This window comes from Protopterus annectens, chromosome 6.part0 (genome assembly GCF_019279795.1).
Source record: "Protopterus annectens isolate FY-2018-M chromosome 6.part0, PAN1.0, whole genome shotgun sequence".
Taxonomy (NCBI): Eukaryota; Metazoa; Chordata; order Ceratodontiformes; family Protopteridae; genus Protopterus; species Protopterus annectens.
The window spans coordinates 1,403,087,003-1,403,112,315 of NC_056737.1; the positions used below are offsets into that span (position 1 = coordinate 1,403,087,003).

Consider the following 25,313-nt stretch of genomic DNA (forward strand, 5'->3'; position numbering starts at 1 on the left):
GAATGGATGCTACACCCGGACATCTTCAAGACCATCACAAAGAAATGGGGAATGCCACAGATAGATCTATTCGCTTCCCCTCTCAATCACCAGCTCAAAAAATTCTGCACAAGGACATTCCACCCACTTGCATGGAAGGTGGATTCGCTCTCCTTCAGCTGGAAAGGTCTGACAGCATATGCATTTCCACCTCTTCCCTTGATACACAGGGTATTACTAAAAATCAAGGAGGAACGTCCAAGGATAATCCTGATAGCTCTGAACTGGCCAAGACAACACTGGTACCCATTGCTGAGGAGCATGTCTCGGGAGAAAATGTGGTCAATACCCCTGATGCCTTTGATGTTAACTCAGAACAACTACAGCATCATGCATCCAAACCTAAAAACTTTGCAACTGACTGCATGGAACATCACATAGCAGCAACTAATCCAGATCTTTCCCAAAGGGTTAAAGACATTATCCTTGAAGCCCGCAGACCTTCAACAAGAAGGAACTATGCAGGAAAATGGAAAAGGTTTGTCATTTGGAGTGCTGAAAGAGGAAAAGATGTGTCGAATATAGATATTGCTAACATTCTGGAGTATTTGGCAGAGCTTCTACATACAGGCCTGTCCTATTCCTCCATCAAGATACATGCATCAGCTATTTCAGCAGAATACAGCTTTGATCCACCTGTCTTTTCACATCCTCTACTCAGGCAGTTCCTCAGAGGGATCAAGAATGTAAAACCTCCTAGGAAACCACCATTGCCAGCATGGGACTTGAACTTTGTGCTAGAAAAGTTGACACTCCCTCCTTTTGAACCAGCAGCAACAGCAGATCTACAGCACCTGTCATGGAAAACTGCTTTCCTACTGGCAATTACCTCAGCAAGGAGGGTTTCTGAACTTCAGGCCCTATGGCAGTACAACCCTTCCTAATCTTCCACCAAGATAGGGTGTCCATGAGAACTAATCCTACATTTATGCCTAAGGTGGTATCCAGAGTGTCTTTAAACCAGGCAATCCACCTACCTACCTTCTTCCCAATCCACAAAACAGAGGGAAAGAATGCTGCATACCTTGGATGTACATAGACAGCTACGCTACTACCTGGACAGAACCAAAAGTAACAGAAAAACTGACCAGCTTTTTGTAGCCTCTGCAACAGGAAGGGAAGGAAAAGCAATTTCCAAACAGACAATCTCCAAATGGATAGGAAATTGCATACGATTCTGTTACTCCTTCCATGGAAAACCAATTCCACAGAACATAAGGCCTCATTCTACAAGGGCAACAGCCACTACCACAGCCTTCTTACGAGGAGTGGCAACCAAGGACATTATTGAGGCGGCTACTTGGACCTCCGTGCATACATTTGCCAAGCATTATAATTTACCTCTGTATTCCAGATCCCGAGCAGGGTTTGCCACTGCTGTACTGCAAGGGATCCTAACCACACCATAATTTTTCTTCCTCCTCCCTAGTTGGCTATGGTATTCTACCCAGTTGTTATGACTGCAGATGCATCCATGAAGGACATAGTACAGTTTTGTACCTACCATAAATGTAGATGTCGAACTGGATAGCATCTGCAGTCAGGATTACCCTCCCTCCTTCCCTCTGTGGTACTCCTAGGGTATTTACCCTCCTAATAGCTAGCTGGTGGGGAGTCTCTTATGGTGTATTTGTTTGTATATATGTACATACATGCTTATTTTTGTGTTTGCCTTCTATCTTTTGGAAACATTGGCATTTATCCAAAATTTAGCCTTCCAAGAGGGCAACTGGCATCTGGGGCAAGAAACACTGAGGAAAATGGCGTCGGCTGATGCCTTTATACCCGAAGACCAGCAGAGATGACGTCGGGTGGAGTGCGACATTAGCCGAAGCCGGACCCAGACTTTGGAATCCGGCCGACCGAAGGGCTGCCTGACGACAGGACAACCCAGTTGTTATGACTGCAGATGCTATCCAGTTCGGACATCTACATTTATGGTAGGTACAAAACTGTACTTTCTTGCATATTACATCGCAGGAAGTAATTTTACCCGGGAAAGAAGAAAAAATGTATACTAACTGGAAATTGCACAAGTACATCTGAAACATCATGACAAAGATTCATATTCTGTAAGTTGTGTCCAAAACTGTATAGATCACCTCCTCCTCCTGTCTTCAAAATGTATGTCTAGGGTCATATTTCTCATCTTCTGAACTGTCATTAAGTGGTCATTGACTACAATCATCCTCTCACCTCTAAAATCCACGTTTAGCAGTAGTTGTCCATCCTCAATATCTCTTTCACCTCCTAGATTCTTGTTAGTGCTCACTGTCCAAAGTGGCACCCAAACATTCAAACTCCAGGTTCATTGTCTTTTCAGTTTTGGTACAGTGGTTAGTGGTTACTGATGGTGTTTCATGGGTTCAGGACATGGGGTCTGTTCTGATCTGTTACTGTTTTTAGTGGTTACATTCTTTCAGCATCAATGTGTGTTTCTTCTGGGTATTCTTATTGCTTCCTGTCTCCCAAAGACTTGTTGCATTCTAAATTCTTTGTGCCTTTGTCTTTGAGACTTCTGTCTTGGTTGCGACAGAAGAGTGCCTACAAAGGATTGTCTTGTCTTGGTTGTGACAGAAGAGTGCCTACAAAGGATCATCCTCATCTTCCAAATTATTGAATGGCATTGATAACCCTATCCTGGCAGGTTAAAGTTATAATGTAATGAGATTCTCTCTTATTATGCTAGTGCCAAAAGTTCTTTCGGTGAAGTCGAAAAATTGCAAAACTGAATAATCTAAAATTTGAGCATGTTGTATGTCCATTTCATGAGTTGTATTCTTAATTGATTCATGTTTGTCATTAACCACACTGTTGTGTACTTATATATAATGACATTCATCTGATATCTCCAAAGATTCTGTTTGTTTGAAACTACTGCTTCTCTTCAGTGCACTTTTCACTTTATGTAAACACAGCCAATCAGGAAGTTTATTGCTTGCTGTAGGTGCTGTCATAGACCTGTGAGTACAGGCCGATGAACATCTTCAATTTTGTAAAAATGGAGTGCATAAATTGGTGGTAAATAGTGCATTACTTTGCTAAATACAGTTCTGTATATGTACAGCGATTATATTTGTGCTAAACTTGGTAAGAAACCTTGACTAAAAATCAACAATCAACAAAAGCTAGGGTCTGCATCTTTGGGTACTGTTTGTATTTATCTTATTGCATGCACTTTGTTTTACACCGATGGTTTAATTCTTCTTTCATTACTGCAATATTTGTTTTATCTAGTAGTGCTTCACCTGCACTGTCCGTTTCCTTATACTTCATGTTTGACTCAGTCTTGTAAAATTTTTGTTGTACTTCATTCACCAGTGCCTTTCACCAAATGCTATCATCAGATGTATTTTTTATACCTTACTATGCTCTGCATCTTCTGGCAATAGACTTGCCCTGTTGGGCTGTTCTTACAACTGACATATTCCACAAATGGTCCAACATCTCATTCTTTGCATCCAGTTCCTTCACCAGATTCCTAGCTCAGTCTGTTAGCTGTTGTTGGTTGATCACTAGTGTGGCTTCCAGGACACTTAGTGGATGTTTCTTTGTGGATTTTCTATATGTGCCTTTGCATTTTTGCTGGTAGCTGAGTGCACATTGGGAAGTATTCTTTAACCAGCAGCTTGAGCTTGTACCACATTTATCAGGTAGGTTTCATTTGCATTTTCCTGATCCTCTTTCTGATAAAGTGAGTTGTAGCACTCCACCTTGTGTGTGTGTGTGTGTGTGTGTGTGTGTGTGTGTGTGTGTGTGTGTGTGTGTGTGTGTGTGTGTGTGTGTGTGTGTGTTGGTATTAGCACTTTCTGTTTGGCAGACTGTTGAACTTCCAATCCTGAGAAGAAGTGCAGCTGTTGACGCCAGTGCTTTCAAAACCTGGATGTCTCTCTTAATATCCTGAATCCATTTTGCAATTTAGGCTGCTAGTGTCAGAAATAAAAAAAACATGCTTCTGCGCTAGTATGCTGCTTGGCTCACGTTATTCTTTCTTATAACTCTGATGCAGTGCATATGGTGGGAGATTGGCTTAATGGTTAAGGTGTTTACCTTACAGACACAAGGTGCAGGGTTTGATTCTCACATGGGGTAATTGGCTAGGCTTAAAATAGTCCACAAGGGCAGTTAGCCTAGTACTAATCTATAAACCTATATAAGTAAAGGGAACCAGCTCCTTAGCCTTTTACAAAGTGCAGTTACTGTGCCATCTCTGGCTCTGTTCTCTTCAGCTTGTAGTTTGTTACCTGATGCCGTCTGTATTCCTCCCTGAATTGTTCATGCACACTATTTGTTATACTGACAACCGAGCCCAGTTATATCCCTAATTTAGGACTGTGGTTTCATAAGCAGCTCATGTCTTCATAGTTAAAATGTTGTAATGTACTGATGTTTTGATTGCATGCTTATCTACAATAACATTTAAATACATAGATTGTTCAAAAGACATGTTAAGTAAATAGTTGGTGTTATTTCACGAGGAGGAATGTAAAACTGAAATAAAATAATTTCTGTTATTTTTTTTGTAGATACTGACATTAGTCAAGCATTATCGAAGCTCACTGAGCCAGCATCTGTCCCCATCCATAAATTGTCTGTTACTAGCATGGTCCATAGTGCTAAGAAAAGGATTCACAAGCGTCGACGAGTTGAGGAGTCACCTCTGAGTAATGATGTCCTTAATTCTATACTTATAGTAAGTACAGATGTTCTTGTCCACATGATAAACACTGACTATAGTTCTATTGTCTATTTTACTCATTAAGGGAAGAAAGTGTAGGTGTGCAAGTAAAAATACCATAACAGTAGATGTTCAAATGATTACTCCCGTAGTAGCCTTAGTTTTTTGGGTATATCCTGCCAAGGATATAACAGCCAGCCAACTTTGAAAGATTCAAGGCACTTTCCATACTCCCAAAACGCTAGCTCGAGCTGAGCTGACTAAAAAGGCAGGCTTGGCTACCAAGCCCTTAAGAACTTTCATGCCAACAATGAGATGGAGGCTGAGGCCTGAGATGACAATGCTAAGAACAACAAAAAAATAGGTGTCCAAACCCTGGCATAACCAACACACCGAAAAAAACAAGGGGGATGGAAGCAGGGAGTGGCTACTGCAGCAAGAATCATTTGAACATCTACTGCTGTGATAAGTTTATTTACAGAACTCTACTGTGTTCATCATATTAATCACTGTAGCAGTAGTCTTGACTATACGAGTAAAGTACCCAAGCTTACTACATTGGGGAGATGGAAGGAGAAGGGTCGAAGAGCCCATGGAGAATGGTCTTAACAAAGCCTAATCTAGACCTAGATACGGAATCAAACTTGCAATTTCATATAAACATATGTAAAGAGGGACCAAGGTGTTGTTTCCGGAATACTTTTGGATTCCAACCCTTTCCAAAAAAGTCATAAATTAAGTCAAGGCCCCGATAGAGTGGGTTACCCATTTTTCTTACCTTCTCAAGAAATGAACAACTGATCTGAGAGATTTAGTTCTTTTTTTTTTTTGTTTTAAATACCTTTATTAAATTATAACTTAAGATGTAGGCAAACATACATTAGCAAAAATAAAAATTAACATTTTTTTCCATTTAAATACAGTATATACAACAATATTTTCTTTGCTACTATCATCAGTCCAACATTACAAAAAAGTGCTGAATTCCTGCTTTCCCTTAAACCTCACTTTTTATCCTGAACATTATTATGCATGGATTCTTCCCACAATTTCCATATACTTCTATGAAATTTGCTCCCTCCCTTTTCTACAGATCCTTCTTCAATTTCTTTTAATTCTTATATATTCAGTACCTCAAATACATTTGGTATAAACTTTTGATTTCCATTCTATATTCATTTTTTGTGGTACCCAGCAGAATTAAACTTAATAAGGGCTTACTATGTCTAGACAATTCAGATCCTGTATCCCACTCAAAAGGATCATTTCCTTACCCGCAGCCCTTTGCTCACCCAATATTTCTGACGGAGTACTATGCAGGGAATTCTAAAATCTACCAACTCATTGCACTCCCAAAACATATGATCTGATGATGTTAATCTTCACTCAAGCCTTGACAGTGGGTTCGGTTCTGAACCGAGATGGCCGTTTACATCAGCTCTCGCTCTCCAAACTCTTGAGCCAGGCTCTACCCATAATGCTCCTCACACAGAGTACCTCAGATCTTGTTTGCCGCTTCGCAGACTAGACGTATTTGTTCCTTCTCTCGAGCCTTGGCATAATTTTTCTGTGAATATTGTTTAATTTATACACTTCCTTCTCTTTATAACTCTTTACAATTCTTTATATTTCTACCCGCTCCTCCCCTTTCTTATCGCAGCTAATTTCTTCCCTTTTTGTCTTTCTTCTACCATTGGTAGACTATCCAGTACCATCATTGGTACTCTTTCCTCTCTCTCTTTCTTTATCGTTTTTATGGTATTCTCACATACCATTATTGGTATTTTCTAACCAAAAAAAAGAGCCTTCTTTCTGTTATTTTTCTCTCACTATCCTCTATAGTGTGTTTACTGACCATCTCTTCTGGTTGTTATGGCCAAACAACAGGAAAAACCTTCTCCTTCTAAACCCACTAAAGGTACCTCTGAGTTTAAGAGGTGTAAAAAAAATGTGAGGGCAAAATGCCCAATGCAGACTGGCATACCCTGTGTGTGTACTGTGTTGGAAAAATAAATTTACAGGAAAACTATGCAATCTGTCACAGGTTTTCTACTCTAACCCTAACAGAAAGAAAGAACAAACTAATTTTGAAAGGACTCATTAAATCTGGATTTGACAAGGCCATTTCTGAGTCCAGGATTGAAGCTAGCACCTCTTCATCTTCTTCTTCACCTGCTTCAACGGAAAGGCCTTCCTTGTTTCCAAGGTCCTTGAAACCATCAAGGAAAATGCCAAAAATTTCCCTGGTACTGATGAGTTCTTCAGCACCAGAGAATCTGACTGGAATGATTTCTAAATTGGCTTCAGAGTTAACAGCTTCTTCTTCGGCACCTACTACTGAGACATCGGTACTGAAGCAATTAGGGCTGCCTCCGCTCCCAAGAACATCATATTCCCCATTTGTGGACCCTTTTAAAGACGCTCCTTTTGTGGAAGTGAGACCTATAAATCTCCTTCCACTGCATCTGTTCGGTCTACTAAGAGTCTGTCAGAAATGGAGATCATAAGTCTGGTGGATCAGCTGCTGATGGAGAGGGGATTGCCCTCAGTTCCGTGCCACACTAGTGTCAGAAGCATTCATCTTGTGACACCCCTATACCCTCCTCCTCCAACTCTTGCTGAGCCTTTGGAGCCCTTGATCCCAACTCTCCCAGCTCCAACTCTCTCGGTTACAGTAGCATCTTTGTCTCCGGTTCTGAGAACTCCTTGTGTACCTCTGAGCTTTTGGCACCAGAGACCTCTAGGGGTCGAGACTCCCTGGTCAGGTGTGAGATGCATAGTAACTTTTTGGTGCCTTCGGAACCGTCCATGTCTCTCAGTGCCTCATCCTTTGTAGTGTCGACCCAGGTTTCTGTTCTGGGGGCTGCCTTCTCTGTACAGGGTGTGACCCCTGTTCCAATGGAGTGTATTTGGGTCCCAGGCTCCCATCTCTGTGGAGGGACAGCCTTCTGGATTATGGAGAAGGCATTGTCTATTAGAGACTCACAGTCCTTGGCATTCCTGTCGGGACAGATTTCTGTATCTCCTTGACCTGAGCTACCATCAGTCTCATCCTCAGGACAGGGGCACAAAAGTCTCAGGTAACACCTACATTAGTAGTCTCCTCTTCGGATACTTCCCCAGATCATCCCCCCAAGGAAGTCCCTGTGAAAAGAAAGCGCAAGAAGAAGCACTTAGACTCCCCAGAAGAGTCTTTCACTGAAGATACTGATTTTGATGAAGGGGAAGGTTCACCCAGGTCACCCCCTGATGATGTTTCCTTTGGGGACATCCTAGAACTCCAGAAACAGAGGGGTGGCTAGTCTTCCTCCCATCCTTCCTCGGAGGAATCAGTATACCTGGAGGCTTTTTGTGCCCAACCTTCTACTTCTTGGATCTCTCCGCTCGCTGACTATCTCATTAAACTGATTGTTCAGCAGGCGTGGAAGATGCCTCATGCCAAAGAGCCAATCCATAACAGACCTGATCAAGTATTATCAGTCCCTAAGGAGGAACTGTATTGGGCCGAAGGAATTCCCATTGATGCCATGGTGGTAGTGTCAGCCACCAGAAAGGAATTTGCAGAGGAAAGTCCTAAATCCATCCTCCTAACAAGGAGTCTGGGACTTTGGATAGATCTGGAAAGCACGTTTATGCTTCATTGACCTTTGCTCTAAGATCCTTGAATTATATGGTGCACTTTACAAGACTACAGAGGGATCTGAACAAGGAGCTTTTGGATACCCTCTAAGGAACAGTGGCTGAGGAGGTACGAGATAGTTACTACTCAGCTTGCAACCCTAGAAGCAATTTCTAACTCATCCATGAGGCTTGTTGCTCATGCAGCATGAAGGGACGACTGGGGCAGCGGGTTCAGGCATAGCCATTAGAAGGCATTCCTGGATGCGCTTGTGCGACTTTGCAGAGCCATTTAAAGCGTCATTCGTCAATGCTCCATTTGACGGATCTTCGCTGTTTGGTCCCAAGGTAAAAGATGCCCAGCCAGATGTGTAAATGATGGTAAGACCCTTTTTGCTGTTGGCATACGTTTCTCCACTCCTCAGAGACCGTACTGTGGGAACCAGAGGAGTGGGAGACCATGGTTTAAAAAATCCAAAGGGCCTTTCCAGGATTCACAAGGCAAAGACTTTTCCTGGCGCAGAGGGGGAAGCAATGGAAGATGCCACCCTAGAGGCAGAAATTGTCCACAGAACCAGTGATCCAGAGAGACTTTTTCTGGAGCTTCCTACCAGCACCCCTGAATGGGTGTCTGATTGCCCTTCAGTGTAAGTAGTCGGGGGACAGCTTTCTCTGCACCAATCTGCCTGACAAATGTTAACAACAGACAATTGAGTGCAGGGAATTATATCCAGAGGTTATGAAATCCCTGTATCACAACCTCCAAAACCCCAGAAAAGACTCCCAGATGTACCACCCAGTCTCAGGGAAGCAGTCATTCTAGAAATTCAAAAACTGCTAAACAAAAGAGTCATCCAAAAAGTCCCACCAGACAAGAAAGGATCTGGAATTTACTCAAGATTCTATTTAGTGCCCTAGAAAACTGGGACTAGAGACCCATCTTGGATCTCAGCCAATTTAACAAAGCAGTTCAACAAACCAAATTCCAGATGGTCACTGTTTAGTCGATACTTCCGTTCCTGGGAAAAGACGAGTGGATGTGTTCTGTTGACCTCCAAGATGCTTATTACCACATAAAAATGGAAATGAGCTCCAGGAGGTGTTTGCACTTCCGTCTGGAAGCCAGTCATTTCCATTTCAGAGCATTGCCCTTTGGACTCACCACAGCCCCCAGGGTGTTTATCAAATGCATGGCAGTGGTAGCAGCTCATGTAAGACTGCAAGGGTTTTGAGTATTTCCATATCTCAGCGATTGGCTCCTCACCACTGCCACCAGGTGTCAGAACAGACAAGTGATTACACCATACATCTCTGTACATCTCTAGGAATAACTATAAACTTTGAAAAGTCCGCACTTCAACCCACTCAGCAACTGGATTTCATTGGAGCTCAGTTAGACACTGTCTCGGGAATTGTATCTTTCCCCACAGAAAGACTGCAACGTATAAAATCTCAGGTCTGTCAGTTACTACGCAACAATAAGGTCCCAGCAAAATGAGTTCTTCAAACATTAGCCTCCATAGCAGCAGCAATCTCTTTAGTTCCTTTAGCAAGGTATCACATGCGGATATTGCAATGGCTACTACCATCCCAATGGTCTCTCATACACTAACCAATGTCTCAGCCAATTCTGATTACCAGTCGTTGCAAGCACAACCTGTTGTGGTGGCTACACTCCAGCAAGGTTCTCATGGGTTGTCTTTTTATTCTTCCCAAGCCTACGCCACAGTGACCACAGATGTTTTGCAGACAGGGTGGGGGAGCATTATCTGCGAAGGACACTCCAAGGCACGTCGTCCCAACTGGAGGCCAACTTGCACATCAGTGTACTAGAGATGAGGACAATGCTGTTAGCATTGCAAGCATTCCAAGATGTATTCCCTCTTGGAAAAGTAGTGATTCAGATGGACAACATGTCAGTAGTCTGGTACATAAACAAACAAATCTTACCCATTGTGTCGAGAAGCACTCAGAGTTTGGCAATGGGCAATTTCTTCCAACTGCTTTCTCACAACAATGCACATTCCAGGGAACTCCAAAGTGATAAAGGACAAATTGAGCAGAACTATTCTCTTGCCTCACAAGTGGACTCTCCATCCAGCAGTGGTGAACAACATTTGTCACCACTGGGGCCAACCTTGCTGTGACCTTTTTGCCTCTCCTCTAAACAAGTGCAGAAGTTACTTTACCCTAATCCCTCCTCAGGGGGAGTCACCCAGAGATGCTGTAGTCCATGATTGGCCTCCCAGTCTGCTTTATGCCTTTCACCCAATTCCTCTCATTTGACACTTCCTGAAGACAGCTAAAAAGACGGAAAATTCAGTAATTCTCATTGCTCCTTTCTGGCCTTGACAAGTTTGGTTTCCCTTCCTATGGCCTCATTTAATTCGAAAACCATGGATTCTGGACCCAGTTTCAGATCTGCTGTCTCACCCGGTGGGCATGGTGCATCCGAATCTCCAAAACCTCAGGCTCACTGCATGGCATCTCCAATTCCCATGATTGCCAAGCATCCTTCTTTCCTCACCGGTCCGACAAATTATTATCGCTCATCACAAATCCTCTGCAAGGAGATTATACCAAAGTAAATGGTAGAAATTTGCTAGATGGGCTCTGTATAATGAGATAGATCCTTATTCCTGCCCTATCCACAAAGTATTCGATTTTCTGGCTTCACTTTACCAGTCGTGTTCCTCTACTTCAACAATAAAAGTGCACCTAGCTGCAATTTCAAACTTCCATATAGGACTGGAGGGTTCTCCTCTGATGTCACACAAACTGTGTAAAGCATTCCTAAGAGGTCTTCTAATGCAAAGACCTCCATTTAAAGAACCTCTTCCCATTGGGATTTAACTATGGTTCTTCAGGCCCGACTAAGAACCCCTTTGAACCATCAGCAACTTGTGACTTAAAATATCTGTCTTGGAAAACCTTATTTTTGGTGGCTATCACTTCTTCCAGAAGAGTCTCAGAACTTCAGGCCCTATAGTGTGAACCTCCATACTTAATTTTTCATAAGGATAAAGTTGCGTTTCAAACTTATCCTTCCTTTCTGCCCAAGGTTGTATCTGAGACTAATATTAATCAGACTCTACAGTTACCAGTCATTTTCCCAGATGTTTCAAACAAGGGAGGATATGCTCTCCATTTATTTGACGTGCACAGACAACTATGTTTTTATGTTCACAGGACTAAAGTATTTAGAAAATCAAACCAACTTTTTGTGGCATTTTCTTCTCTCCATCTAGGTAACCCAGTGTCTGAGGTTACCTTGGCCAAGTGACTTAGAGACTGCATGACATTCATTTATCATTCTAAAGGTCTCCAGCTCCCAAAAACAATTCAAGCCCATTCTACAAGAGCAGTAGCTATTTCTGCAGTCTTTCATGCCAGAGCTTCTTTAGACATTTGTGCAGCAGCAGCTTGGTCTTCTCATCATATCTTTATCACTCATTACAAACTGGGTCAGATATCAAGGGGAAGAGCATCCTCTGGCTCTATGGTACTTAGGAATATTCTTTCTTGAGGCCTCCCAAGGCTAAAGTAGCTGGGGACTCTGTCACACTGTCAAGGATTGAGTGAAGATTGACATCAGATAAAGAAGATGTTCATCGTGTTACCCTGCTGCAGTCATCACACTTGGGTTATCCTGCCGTCAGGCGGTCCCGCAGTCGGCCCGAATTCCAAAGTCTTGGTCCGGCGTCGGTTGCTGTCGCTTCTTCCCTGACGTCAGAGTGCCAGGGGTATATCAGAGGCATCCAACGCCATTTTCTTCAGTCTTTCTTGCCGCGCTGTGCCAAAATCAGAAGCAGTTCACAAGTGCCGGTCGGCCGACACCTGAGATTTTCGAATCGAGTTTCAGTCCGAAGTCTTCAAAGCTAAGTACCCCATTGGGGAACCTTTTCTTGCCTCAGTCTGATGTCAGAAAAAGTTAACAATTGCATTTCTTGTGGGAAGCAAATACCTCATAAGAACTTTCATTCTTTTTGTATACCAGACCACTACGTCACTGGTTGTCAGTTTTGTGCTAGGTTCAATAAGCTAACTATAAAGCGACGCTTTGATTTCGCACAGCACTACTTCAGTAGAAAATTTAATTACACTATGCCGTCGGAGCAATCGACTACCGGCATGCATAAAAAATGCAAAGATAAAGACAGGCAGCCTAGATCCAAGCCAGACTCCGAGACCTCGGCTGGGCCGGTTGCCGGTTCTCCTGTTTTCAGTGAGGTGCCTACGCAGCCCCTGGCTACTGCTGAATTGGATCCCCAGACCGCTTCGGATCCCCCAGCAGAGAGTTCTAGGCTGACGCAGCCATTTTCTTTAGGCCCTACCGACAACATTGCAGTAGGGGAAGCCGGTGCTGCAGAAACACCTTCGGTTTCTGAAGGTGTCTTCGGACCGACTACTCTCACCATAAAATCTTATGCTAAGCTTAAGACTCCACTAAAACCAAAAAAGCCTACACTTCAGTCTCCAGGTCAAGGCCCTATGCCTAAGAAACAGATGCTTAAAATGGCTGAAGATTTGATTTCTTTGATCAGGGGTTCCCAACCCCCCCCCCCCGATAAAAGGCCTAGACAAGAGGAGGATTATGCCTCCTCTGATCAAGTGTCTGTTTCCTCAGGCTTCTCTGAGGAACAGGATTACTCCTTTCCCCCTTATGAAGATTCTGATGCTGAAGACTCCATTCCCTCAGCTTCTCCCCCTGAAGATTATTCCTTTGGGGAAACCTTACATATCATGAGGGAACATTTCCACTGGGAAGGTCAGGACTACTCTGACTCAAAGAAAAGTCTCTTGAGAGTTTCTTTTACTCCCCCAGCACAAACCACTTGCTGTCCCCCCAGTTTTGGACATTGTGGATGATGTTTTCTTAGAATCTAGTTTAAATCCAGATTCTCTGCCTCCTGCTCCAGCCAAACCAGATAGATACTATAGAGTGCCTGACTCACACAAATTCCTTTACAAAAGCCCTGTTGCTGATCCAGAGACAATCTCCCAGGGTCCCAAAGGGGCTAAGGCTTCTATGGCTAAAAATCCTGTACCCTCAGAAAGGGACTCCAGAGCACTAGATAGGTGGGGGAAGAAGGTTTACACCTCAGCTACTCTAGCAATGAGAGCACTAAATTGTCAGTTTCACATGCTTAAATACCAGCAATACCTAATGTCTCAAATAAAACAAAAGATGGGCACGCACCCTCAACAGCCTGAATTCAAGGAAATGCAAGATCTGTTGCATGCAGCTGAACAGGTGGGCAAACATACTTTACAATGTGGTTTTGATGCCTTGGAAGCTTCCTCTAGAGCAGCTGTTACTGGGTCTGTTATACGTAGGCATGCTTGGTTAAAGGAACAATCTCTGCCTGATCATGTTAAAGCAAAGTTACTGGATGCACCCTTACAGCAGGATGTCTTATTTGGGGTTAAAGCAGAGGAGGTTTTAAAGAAAATGGAGGATAAGGCAAAATCTATGCAGACGGTCAAAGATTTCATACAGGTACAGCCCCCACGCTTCAGCAGAAATTGGCCAACAAAAAATTGGTCCTTTCCAGCTTCTGACAGACCACAGAGGGGTAAATACAGGCACCCAAGGGGCAGAGGACAAGCACAAATTCCTTACAAACTTCGCCAATGGGGCACTGCAACACAGAATGGAGGAGACGACAGGTCCCAAACTACTAGAAGGCAAACACAGTGACTTAAACCTCAAACTGCCAAGCAAAACTCCCTTGGCAGCTCCCTTGGGAGGAAAATTAGCACTTTTTGCAGACAACTGGCGCATCGTCACAAAGGACAAATGGGTCCTAGACATTATCTCACACAGATACAGATTCCATTTCCACACCTTGCCAAGGATAAAAGGAATGCCAAACCTGCCACAAAATCAATGAGCAGAGGCACAAAAAAAAATTACAGCTCTCATGGACATGAGAGCCATTCAACTGGTACCTACACAGGAGCAAGGCCAAGGAATTTTACTCAAGGCTCATTCTAGTCCCCAGAAAGGACAATGCCTGGAGACCCATTCTGGACCTTTCCATTTTAAGCACCTACTTGCAAGTACCCAAATTCAAGATGCTAACACTACAGCAGCTTCTTCCCATGTTGGGCAAGAAAGCTTGGCTAGTAACGTTGGACCTCAAGGAGGCATACCTGCATGTCCCTATCAGACAAAATTGCAGAAGATACCTCTGTTTCATTGCAGGTTCAACCCATTACCAATTCTCTGCACTGCCCTTTGGCTTATCTACTGTGCCCAGGGTCTTCACAAAAAAGCCTGGCACCAGTAATTGCATACTGCAGACAAAGAGGAATTCAGATATACCCATACCTGGACGACTGTCTCATCCAAGCAGAAAGCAAGGACATTATCTTGCAACACCTGGCTTTTGTAAAACATCTTCTAAGTTGCCTAGGGTACACAGTAAACGAAAAGAAATCAAAACTAGTGCCCTCACAAAATATGACATTCCTGAGTGCCAGCTTGAATACAACGGCCCAGATGGCTTATCTGATGCCAGACAAACAACTACAATTAACTCAATACTTCAGAACAATGGCAACAAAGACCGAAATCCTTGCAAGAAAAATTCTGCAGGCCTTGGGCTTCATGGCATCTTGCATACTGCTAATACCATTTGCAAAACTGCATATGAGGAAATTACAATGGTACCTAAAAAGCGTATGGACTCAACACAGCCACAGCTTGGAAACAATGATACCTCTCATTCCCTGCCTTCAACAGGAGTTTCTATGGTGGTCACAGGCATGTCACCTCAACAAGGGTCAGCCTTTCATCCTACCCCCAGACAGGCAAACTATGACAACAGATGCATCGGACTATGCCTGGGGGGCACACATGGCAGGACAGTGCGTTCAAGGCGTATGGACTGCAGATCAAAGGAGTCTGCACATCAATTAAAAAGAAATGCTAGCTGTACAAAATGCTGTGACAGCCTTCAAGGACCTCTTACATCCAGGACAGCTTATCATAAGGACAGACAACACCACAGTAATGTGGTACATAAACAAACAAGGGGGTACACACTCCTACCCTTTATGCAGGCAAGCAATGACCTTGTGGAACACAGCACTGGCTTACCAAGTTCAATTACAAGCTCAATTCCTGCCAGGAAAAAAGAACACATTGGCAGATGACCTAAGCAAAAACATCATGGATCCCCATGAGTGGAAACTGGGTCCACAAGTATTCGCAATGATAGCTCAAAAAATGGGGGCTCCCAGACATAGACCGGTTTGCCAGCCCTCAAAACTATCAGCTAACAAAATTTTGCACAAGGACTTTTCACCATCAAGCTTGGAAAGTGGGCACACTCTCATTCAGTTGGAAAATGCTAACAGTATATGCCTTTCCTCCATTACCCCTTCTCACAAAGGTGCTACTGAAAGTCAGGATGGAGAGACCTCGAATGATACTCAATGCCCCAGACTGGCCATGCCAGCTCTGGTACCCACTATTAAGGAATAAGGCCCAGGGCCCACCATGGATTCTACCACAAATTACCCACCTGCTCACACAGCAAGACAATCAGATTCTACACAGCCAGCTCAAAACCTTAAACTTGGCTGCATGGCAAATCACCTAAGCAACCAGCCAGCTCCTCTCTCACAAGCTGTTATGGATGTTATTCTGGAGGCCAGGAGGCCCAGCACCAGGAAAGCCTACTCAGACAAATGGAAAAGGTTTTGCACCTGGAACCAAGCTAAAGGCCAAAATACCCTTCAGCCTGACATACCTCAGATTCTGCAATATTTAACTGAGATGTTACACAATGGGCTTTCTTTTTCATCTATTAAAATCCACACCTCAGCTATTTCTGCTCACTACAACACGGATCCCCCCTTATTTTCACATCCACTCCTAAGGCAGTTTCTCAGAGGGGCCAAAAACATTAGGCCTCCCAGGAGAGCACCAACACCTACTTGGGACCTCAACTTTGTTCTGGAAAAACTCACGCTACCTCCTTTTGAGCCAGCCTTCTCAGCTGACTTAAAGTTTATATCATGGAAGACTGCCCTGCTGCTAGCAATTACTTCAGCTAGAAGAGTTTCAGAGCTTCAAGCACTAATGGCAGTAGAGCCTTTCCTCATTTTTCATCAAGACAGAGTTTCTCCAGTGGCAGCTGGTGACTTCAAATCAAAAGGGGGCTGCAGGAGACAGCTGAATGGGAGGGGTCAATGGGAAGCGGTGTGGCCAACTAGAAAGGGGAGGAGCTATGCTCAAAACCACAACAACTAACTAAATATGCTGCCCTGGGTGCCAAACCATCATTATGAGAGTCCAATCAAGACAAAATGAAGTGTAGAAGAATAAAAATATTTCAATGCATTGGCTGCATGACAGCTTAATATCTAGATGGAAACAAAAAAGGTTGTGAGGCATGAAAAAATAAATTAGTTTTTAAATACATTAATGGAACGCCAGTCAAAATCAAGTCGCACTCAACTCAAACCACTTCTTGCACTGCATTTCTAATTATAATTTATATTCAGCTTTATTAGAGTACCAAGTAACATGCTGAAAGTAGAAATGTCTGATGCCCCCACTTGTAAAAATGTTTCTTATCCAAAAAAAGACCTGCTGCCTGACAACTATCTACTTGTTTCATGGGGAAAACATGATCAAAGTAAAAACTGAAAAGCAAACAAGAAATAAGCTCAAGATACATTGTTTAAAAGGATTACTGTACAGGTTATGGACCACACGATTGGCATTCTGTTTAGTTTACAGGTAAAGCCTGCAGAGATGACTGGAAGTCTCCAAGTGTAATGAGCTTCTTAAAATAATGTAATCTGTCCTTTATTACAAATACTGTCATATGCATTTCAATACCCAAGGCTTATACATTATCTAGTTAAGTATTCTCTACATGGCAACAACAGAAAGGCTTTCAATGTTGTCAATTCTTTAACAGTATGCTTATTAAAGCTTACTTGCATCTTACTATCTCAGCCAAGCTTACCTGATGGTCACTAAAGTGTCGCTACTTAAACACAGAGCAACAGGCACTTTGAGTAATAAGCATAAATTAACAGTACAAAAAATATGACAGAAACCAGACCATTCTGCAAAAATCAAGGACAGATGAAAAAGCCACTCTAGTACTTGTGTCTACCTTGGATGGGGGGGATACTCTGCACATTTACACTGCATAACTACTCCTTGCCTTGCTTCGACACATCCAGAGTCACTACATGGGGGAGTGGGGTGCAAGAAGTATGTCACAATTTGAAATGTCTCTGGCTGACTGTGATGGCCCTGACACATTTGTCATACCTCTCAACCTCAGAGCAAGAAATCTGGACAAAGCCATACAAAGAAGTGGGACAAAGGCCCAAAAATAAGGACAATTTTTAAATATTGCTCTTATAAACTTAGAAAGATAATAGAATAGGTCTTGCATTAGTATGAATTTTCCGAATGGTATGAAATCTGAAACTCAAATGTCTGTCATTATTTTCTAACTTCAGTCTTTAATGATTTGTCACTAATTTGCCAAAAAAACACAATTTTGCCAAAAAAAAAAAAAAACAAAAACACAATTTTATGAAAAATGGACCAAAAATACGATATAAAAATATAAAATAGCCACACAATACAGCTGGGAACCTGTCAAAGAAGGGACACTTTAATATTAGTACTGTTAACTTAAGCAGCTGACAAAATAAAAGAATCGACATGCATTTCTGAAATAAAAGTAATCTATAACTCTGATTATTACAGTTATTTCTTAATTGTAAACCCTCCATGTTTTCTTCCAAAATTGCTATTTTGCGGAGGGATTATTAGGGGGAAGAGCAAAATTTTGAGCCAAAATCAGGGACAGTTGAGAGGCTGGGCTATGCTTAATTCTATAAAGCAATTTATTTGCATGTACCTCTCAACCTGTTAATACAATAAATCTGGACAAGGCCAAATATATTGGGGGAACATATAAACAGTAGTAAACATTGCTCTTGTATAAACTGAGACAGTTGATAGAACAGGTCTTACGTTAGCATGCATTTTTCTGAAGGTTATGAAATCTGAAACTCAGTGTGTCATTATTTAGTGACTTAATTCCTAAATGATTTGCCAGAAAACCACAAATTTTATGAGGAACCAACCAAAATTAAGAAGCAAAAATCTATTAATTCTTTGAAAATCTGGACAGTTGGGAGGTATAGTTCAGCTGGGGCTGTCTTTAAGTTTGCTGCCCTTCCCCCCTCACAAAATCATGGTCGAATGGAGCCTCCCCCTGCAGCCATTCTATGATCCATTACTTGGCTATTTCACTCCATTTACCATAAACACTAATGCGCATACTGATTTACTTCTATGATGATTTGGACTTCATTTGAAAGTTTTATTTTGCATTTTACAGCACAAACACTAAGACATCTGCTAAACAAACTTAGCATTAAAACTTCTCTGCCCTTGAAACTCACATTCATTGAAACAGCATTGAAACCCACATTCAAAGAAAAATACATTTTACCAGTGGCAGAACTGCCCAATTCAGAACATCTTTCCAATAAACAATGAAACAAAATGCATGGACCCATAATGATAAAACTGCCCAGTTCAGAACATTTCCATCATAAAAGTATACTCAAACTTCTACAGTCCACCATTATCAGTAAATATGCACAATTCTACAGTCCACCATTATCAGTAAATATGCACAATTCTACAGTCCACCATTATCAGTAAATGTGCACAATCTCTGAAGAAGTAAAAAAGTCATCTAAATAATTCCACATTAAATAAATCTGTAACTAATGAAGAGGTTGCTGCTAGCAAACACCTTTATATTTCATGTTTTCATCGAAAAATAAAGTGTCTGATGCCCCTGAAGAATAAATTGCCTATATTCCATTAAAATGATAAGCTAGTAATATTGCAATAGGAAATGGATTGCAAACCGATAACAGGCTCATAGTTAGTATCTTAACTTTTTCAGTATGGCAGCATTCACCCCTTGTGGGAGTAGAACCAACAACCGGCTGCATCAAAAACAAGTACACAACCTGTTGTGCTATTAACAATGCAAGCTGACTTAGTATAAGCAGAACTAAACTTCTCTTCCCCTGCAGCTCTCAGCTCCTTGTAAAATCTACTCAATACTCAACTGCATCTCAACTTCGCAACACAAGAAATCTGGAAAAAGCCAAATTTATTGGGGGGGGGGGTCAAAAGCCCAAAAACCAGGGACACATTAAACATTCCTTGTATAATCTTGGAAAGTTGCTAGAATAAAATGCTGTGTTACCACCATAAATTTTACTGCCAAGGTCCCTGTGCAAAAGAGTCAGAGCAACATACCACTATGCCAAATCAGCTGCTTTGTGAAAGAAAAATGCTGTGTTACCACCATACATTTTACTACCAATGTCCCTGTGCAAAACAGTCAGAGCAACATACCACTATGCCAAATCACCTGCTTTGTGAAAGAAAAATGATGCGTTACCACCATACATTTTACTGCCAAGGTCCCTGTGCAAAACAGTCAGAGCAACATACCACTACGCCAAATCAGCTGCTTTGTGAAAGAGCAGAAGACTGAAACTTAAATGGCTATCATTTAATGAATACAGTTCTCACCATAGCTGTCAACCTCTTAGCACAAAACACCTGGACAAACCCAGTAATGAGGGAATACAGCCCTCAAACATATTCAGTGAATTCAGTTCTTGCCATAGCTGTCAACCTTAGCACAAAAAACCTGGACAAAGCCAATAATGGGGTAATACAGTCCCAAAAATAAGGACAAATTTAAAATATTCATCTTATAAACTTAGAAAATTGCTAGAATAAAAGGTTGTGTTACTATGTATTTTCTGAAGAATATGAAGTCTGAAATTCAAGTGCCTGTCAATTTTACTTCTGATGGAACAAAAACAATTTTCAGCAGAGGCCCAGGGAGAAATACTGCAGACACATGTCTTTGAAAAATGGCAGGACACAAGAGCAAATCCACACAAACACAGGGATGAGATGCAGACTCCACACAGAAGACTCCAGCCAAGAATCAAACCAGAAAACATATAGCTGTGAGGCAACAGTGCTACCACTGCACCATCAAATATGTAAGGAATTAAACATTCAGAAACCTGAAGTCTGAAATTCAAATGCCTGCCAGTTTTATTTAACATTTGTTAATCAGGACAGTCTGACTTGGAACAAAAAAACAATTTTCAGCAGAGGCCCAGGAAGAAATAATGCAGACATGTCTTTGTAACATGGGAGGACACAAAAGCAAACCCACATAAACACAGGGAGAAGATGCAGACCTGACACAGAAGACACCCCAGCCAAGAATCAAACCTGAGAACCTGCAGCTGTGAGGCAACAATGCTACCACTGCACCATCAAATATCAAGCATTGCAGCATTTAGAAACCACAGATTTTTTTTACAAATGGTGGTGAGTAGGGAATTCAGGTCCTTTACACCTGCATACAAGGTACAGGGTTCAAGCCTGAGGTATTCCCTACCACACCACCATGAGTGTGTTCTAGCCACCTAACAACTGGGGCATTTTCACACGCACACACACACACACACACACACACACACACACACACACACACACACACACACACACACAGAGACACACTTTCCTGAATTGCAGTGAGAATCATGCAGCATTCAATAGTAGTAAAAGCAATTGCAGGAAGTCTCCAGACTTGTTTTATGTTGCGAAATATAGAGCAAAGGATAAGCAAGCCAAACATGTCATTAGATATTGTAAGTAACAGAAATGAGTCTGAGGAGATCACACATTTTTTGTTTATTCCTGAAAAAAATGCATCATCAAAGACATTTAAACTAATAATATTAAATAATGAAGATATCATAGCAATTCATAGCTAGAGAACTAATAAGTGACTGTGTTGTATATTTGCATTGTCATGGTAGAAATCAATTCCATCATCTAGTAGGTCTTGCCCAGTTGATTCCCTTCCTCAGTCCATTAGGTTCATTTGTTCCTCTTCTGGGAGCAAGAGGCAGACCCTCTCCAGCCTGGGTGACAGACCTATGGGTCTATTCATTCTGTGACTGGAAAGCCTAGTCATCATATTTGTTATCCTGGAAGACAAGAGCTGGGTAGCTGAGAACAGTCCATGCTGTCAAATTTGGTAGATTCTTCTTTACTTGGTGCTCATAATTCCTATGATGGCTCACTGGAGCTCTGCTAATGCTGATAGCCATGGGAAGTTTGCATCTCAGAATTACCACCATCTTGCAGGATAGGTGAACTGACAATGTCCACTCAATCATATCCTTCTTGCCCCCTTTATCTAAGTGCTACTGCAACAAATTGCACATCAGACATCTGGGGTGCATTTGTGGCTTCATAACTCTATGCCATGGCAGGTGGGGGTTGATTAAAAGTTATTTTCACACCATGATACTAGAAAAATATATGTTATTCCTACGTGAAATTGGAATGTATTTGCAGAGAAGTATGTGGGTTTGTGTAGTGCAAAATGCTGAATGTTCATAATATTGACAGCTTTGCACAGCATAAGAAAATACCAAATGGAACAAAAGAATGTTAGATGCACCTGTGATTTAACTGTGTGATTGTCAACAATGTGGAGAGTGCGAGGTACATGAGGATATATATATGGGCAGCAGAAGATTCTGTTTGCTTTGCTTAAGTATTGCTAGACAAAGCCACAAAATAAATGTAATGTGTTTCATTGTTTTGGATAGAAAATAGTGGTGCAGTTTCAGAGTATGAAATGGCAGTAATGCCTTTCTTTAGGGAGATTTCTTCCTTCCTTGTGTCTCTATACTCTTGTAGTTGGCATGTATGTGGGTATATATATATATATATATATATATATATATATATATATATATATATATGTAAGCCTATCCCTCCATTAAAAACACAAATTGTTGATCCATCAATGATTGCCATCTCATAACTGAAAAAACAATCATTGATCCACAAAGGATTGAAAACACCAAAAAAAAGCAAACTTTTTTTTTGAATGAGAGTCAAGCCCACCTGATCCCCCTATATCTCCTTCAAATTATATATGGCAGTTCTGAGATCATACTTCTGTCAGGAAAAGGCACATTCCCAGATCCCTACCATACCACAATGTTGTGGTGTAAAAAGTCAGTACATTATCAGCTAATTTTCAGACATTTGTACCAGCTCTTTCACATGTTGATCAAATAGATTGTCAACAAAAACATTTAAATCTTCTCTATATATATAAAATACACACACACACACACACACACACACACACACACACACACACACACACACACACACACACACACACACACACACACACCCTTTGTTCCTCTTACCTTCCATAGTGCGATGTAGATCCCTTCCACACACCCATAGTGTGATATAGATCCCTTCCCCTGTCCGCGATCCATATAGTTGGGGCCATGACATACATCCCATAGCTGGCGCGTTCGAGCACATCCCCGCGAGATCCCCGACGAGACTCCTTACTATTACATCCCCGCGAGATCTCCAGCCTACCTGCCGACATTGCAGTCTGGGTCCGACCTGTTCCCAGCGACAGTCTATGCAGTTAAAACTGCATAGACTTCTGGGAGCTCTGTTCTGACATGTTTCCCAGTCCGGACTGCTGCTGAGACAGTCTGCGCATGCTCCATGCTCCAGACGATCTCAGCAGCAGTCCGGACTAGTGCGCATGCGCGAAAGTCCGTGATTTTTTAAATTTTTTTATCTTTTCTTTTTCTTTTATTTTCTTTAGTTTACAGCTGAGGGGGCTGCAGTCCGGCAGTCCAGTAGCACGAGACACCCCTGAGTTTCTCTACGAGCTAACCTCTCCTTTATGCCTAAGGTGGTATCCAGTGTGGCTCTAAATCAAACCATCCATTTACCCACCTTCTTTCCAAATCCACAGAACAAAGGAGAAAGACTCCTGCATTCCTTTGGACATTCACAGGCAGCTATGTTACTACTTGGATAAAACTAAGGATCTGAAGTAGGAGAATTCATTTGTCAGCAACCTGTGGGTATGGATCCGATATCGGATCCAAACCGGCATGGTTTATCCAGCTATGGATCCGAGCTCCTAGCTCCTCCCCTCACCCATAATGCCCTTCTCTCCCTACATGACCTCAGATCTAGTTTGCCGCGCATGGTGTAGGCTGGATTTTTCAGAGCTCCAAAGCTAAGTTCTATATTTTCTTAATTAAGGGTTTTAAAGCTTTAAATTTTATTTAGTTGTGTGAAAGTTATAGGTTTCCCTTTTATCTATATATTTTTTGGGTTAATTTAACTTAGTTTTACCCTCCCCTCGCTGGTATGTAGCTGTGTGTGTGTGTTTGTTTTTTGGGGCTTTCGTGTGAGAGTGTTAGTTTCTTTTATTATTACTATTTAAAAAAAAAAAAAAAAAAAAAAATAGTTATGTCTGAGGCCCCAAAGGCAATTTTTTCAAAGTGCTCCAAGGGTGGCCATAAGCTTTCTCCTGCTGATGGCCACACTCGGTGTGTTCGATGCCTTGGGGTTGAACACCTCACTTCAGGGTGTTCAGTCTGTGCAGGGTTCAACCCCAGGGCATTGAAGGAGCGGAGGTCGAAGCTGGTCTTGGCGGGACTCTTGCCCCCAAACTCGGCTTGCCCCCCCCTTGGTGGTCACTGCTTGGCAGTCCCTGCCTTGCCTGCCTCCCCTCCTCCACCCGGGACTCAAACTCCCGCCAAAGGGTCGGAGGAGAGGGAAGCCAGGAAAAAGGACCGGAGAGAGAAGCACCCCAAGCGGCGGGCCAAGACCTCCGTTTCGGCCCCGCCGGCTTCTCCTCCAGCCTCTCTGGCTGCTGGCTCTCCCCCTCCTCTGCTCCGGTCCCCGTGCTTTTCACTGGAGCCTGAGGATGAGGAGACCCGACCTCCTTTGAGGCTATCGAGGCGGCACTCAAGGCCTACCTCGGTAGCTTCGTCGAGGTCTACTTACAGCCTCTCCGATGCTGATCTGGACCGGATGATGCAAAGGTTCATCCAGGCCCAGATGCAGATGGGAGTGCTCCTGCCTCCCCTCTGGGGAGCTCGACCCCATTTTTTAAGCCCATTGCTCCTTCTCCGACCTGCTACCCGGGTTCGGTGCGCTCGGAGCCGGGCAGCCTCGGAGCCAGGGGTGGGTCGGCGCCGACAGTACTGGGTACTTAGGATCTGACCCTGCCCTCCAGTCTGTCGGATCCGACCTCTCGGAGCCTTGGCCCGAGCTTCGGATCCGAGGGACTCAGTGTGCCTTCGGCGCCGTCATTGTCGGAGCACACTGGTCCCTCGGATCTGAGGGGCTCGGCGCCGGCTCCGATCCGCTCATCGGATCTGAGGGGGAGCCGACTTTCAGATCCTATTGTCGAGGCTGGCTCCCCCTCGGCTTTTGATGTAGTGGAGAGGGCTCTGTTCAGGGCATCCGGACCCCCGACCCTTGCTCTGGGCCAGGCTTCCATCACCTGGCCACTGGGATAGCCCACTTCACTGCCCCAAGCAGTTCCTACGGTTCTGGACATTGCTGGTGAGGGCTCCTCGGACAGCCCCCCGAGGAAGCACTTCGCAAGCATTCGTGTAAGAGGAGGCACATAGACTCCCCCGAGTCTTTGACTGAAGACACTGACTTGGAGGAAGGGGAAGGCTCCCCAAGATCACCCCCTGAGGATGTCTCCTTCGGAGACATCATGGAAATGTTACGGATTAGAGGTGGGTGGTCTGCCCCAAAGTCTTCCTCGGATGAGTCAGTGTTCTTGGAGGCATTTGAAGCAGGCCCGTCTACCTCTTGGGTGTCCCCTCCTGCCGACCCCCTGGTGGACCTTATTACCACCAGGGTGTGGAAGGAACCGGACACCGTGGAGCCAATCCCTAAGAGGCCCGACAGGATCCTTAGCCCCCCCGCTGACCGTGCCCACTGGAGCAAGGGACCCCCGGTAGATGCCATGTTGTCGGCAGCAGCCACTAAGAGGGAACTCGCCCA

At 43.1% G+C, this 25,313-nt stretch overlaps 1 protein-coding gene across 4 annotated transcripts in view; it reads left to right on the forward strand.

Moving 5' to 3' along the window:
* The window catches only part of RAB3GAP1 (RAB3 GTPase activating protein catalytic subunit 1), a 2,239,542-nt gene that overhangs the window by 1,180,005 nt on the left and 1,034,224 nt on the right, over nucleotides 1–25,313 (forward strand). For all 4 annotated transcript variants that reach the window (XM_044074944.1, XM_044074945.1, XM_044074942.1 and 1 more), the window contains one exon: nucleotides 4,566–4,732. In XM_044074944.1, the coding sequence (XP_043930879.1) occupies nucleotides 4,566–4,732 (167 nt within the window). The remainder of the gene's footprint in view (nucleotides 1–4,565; nucleotides 4,733–25,313) is intronic.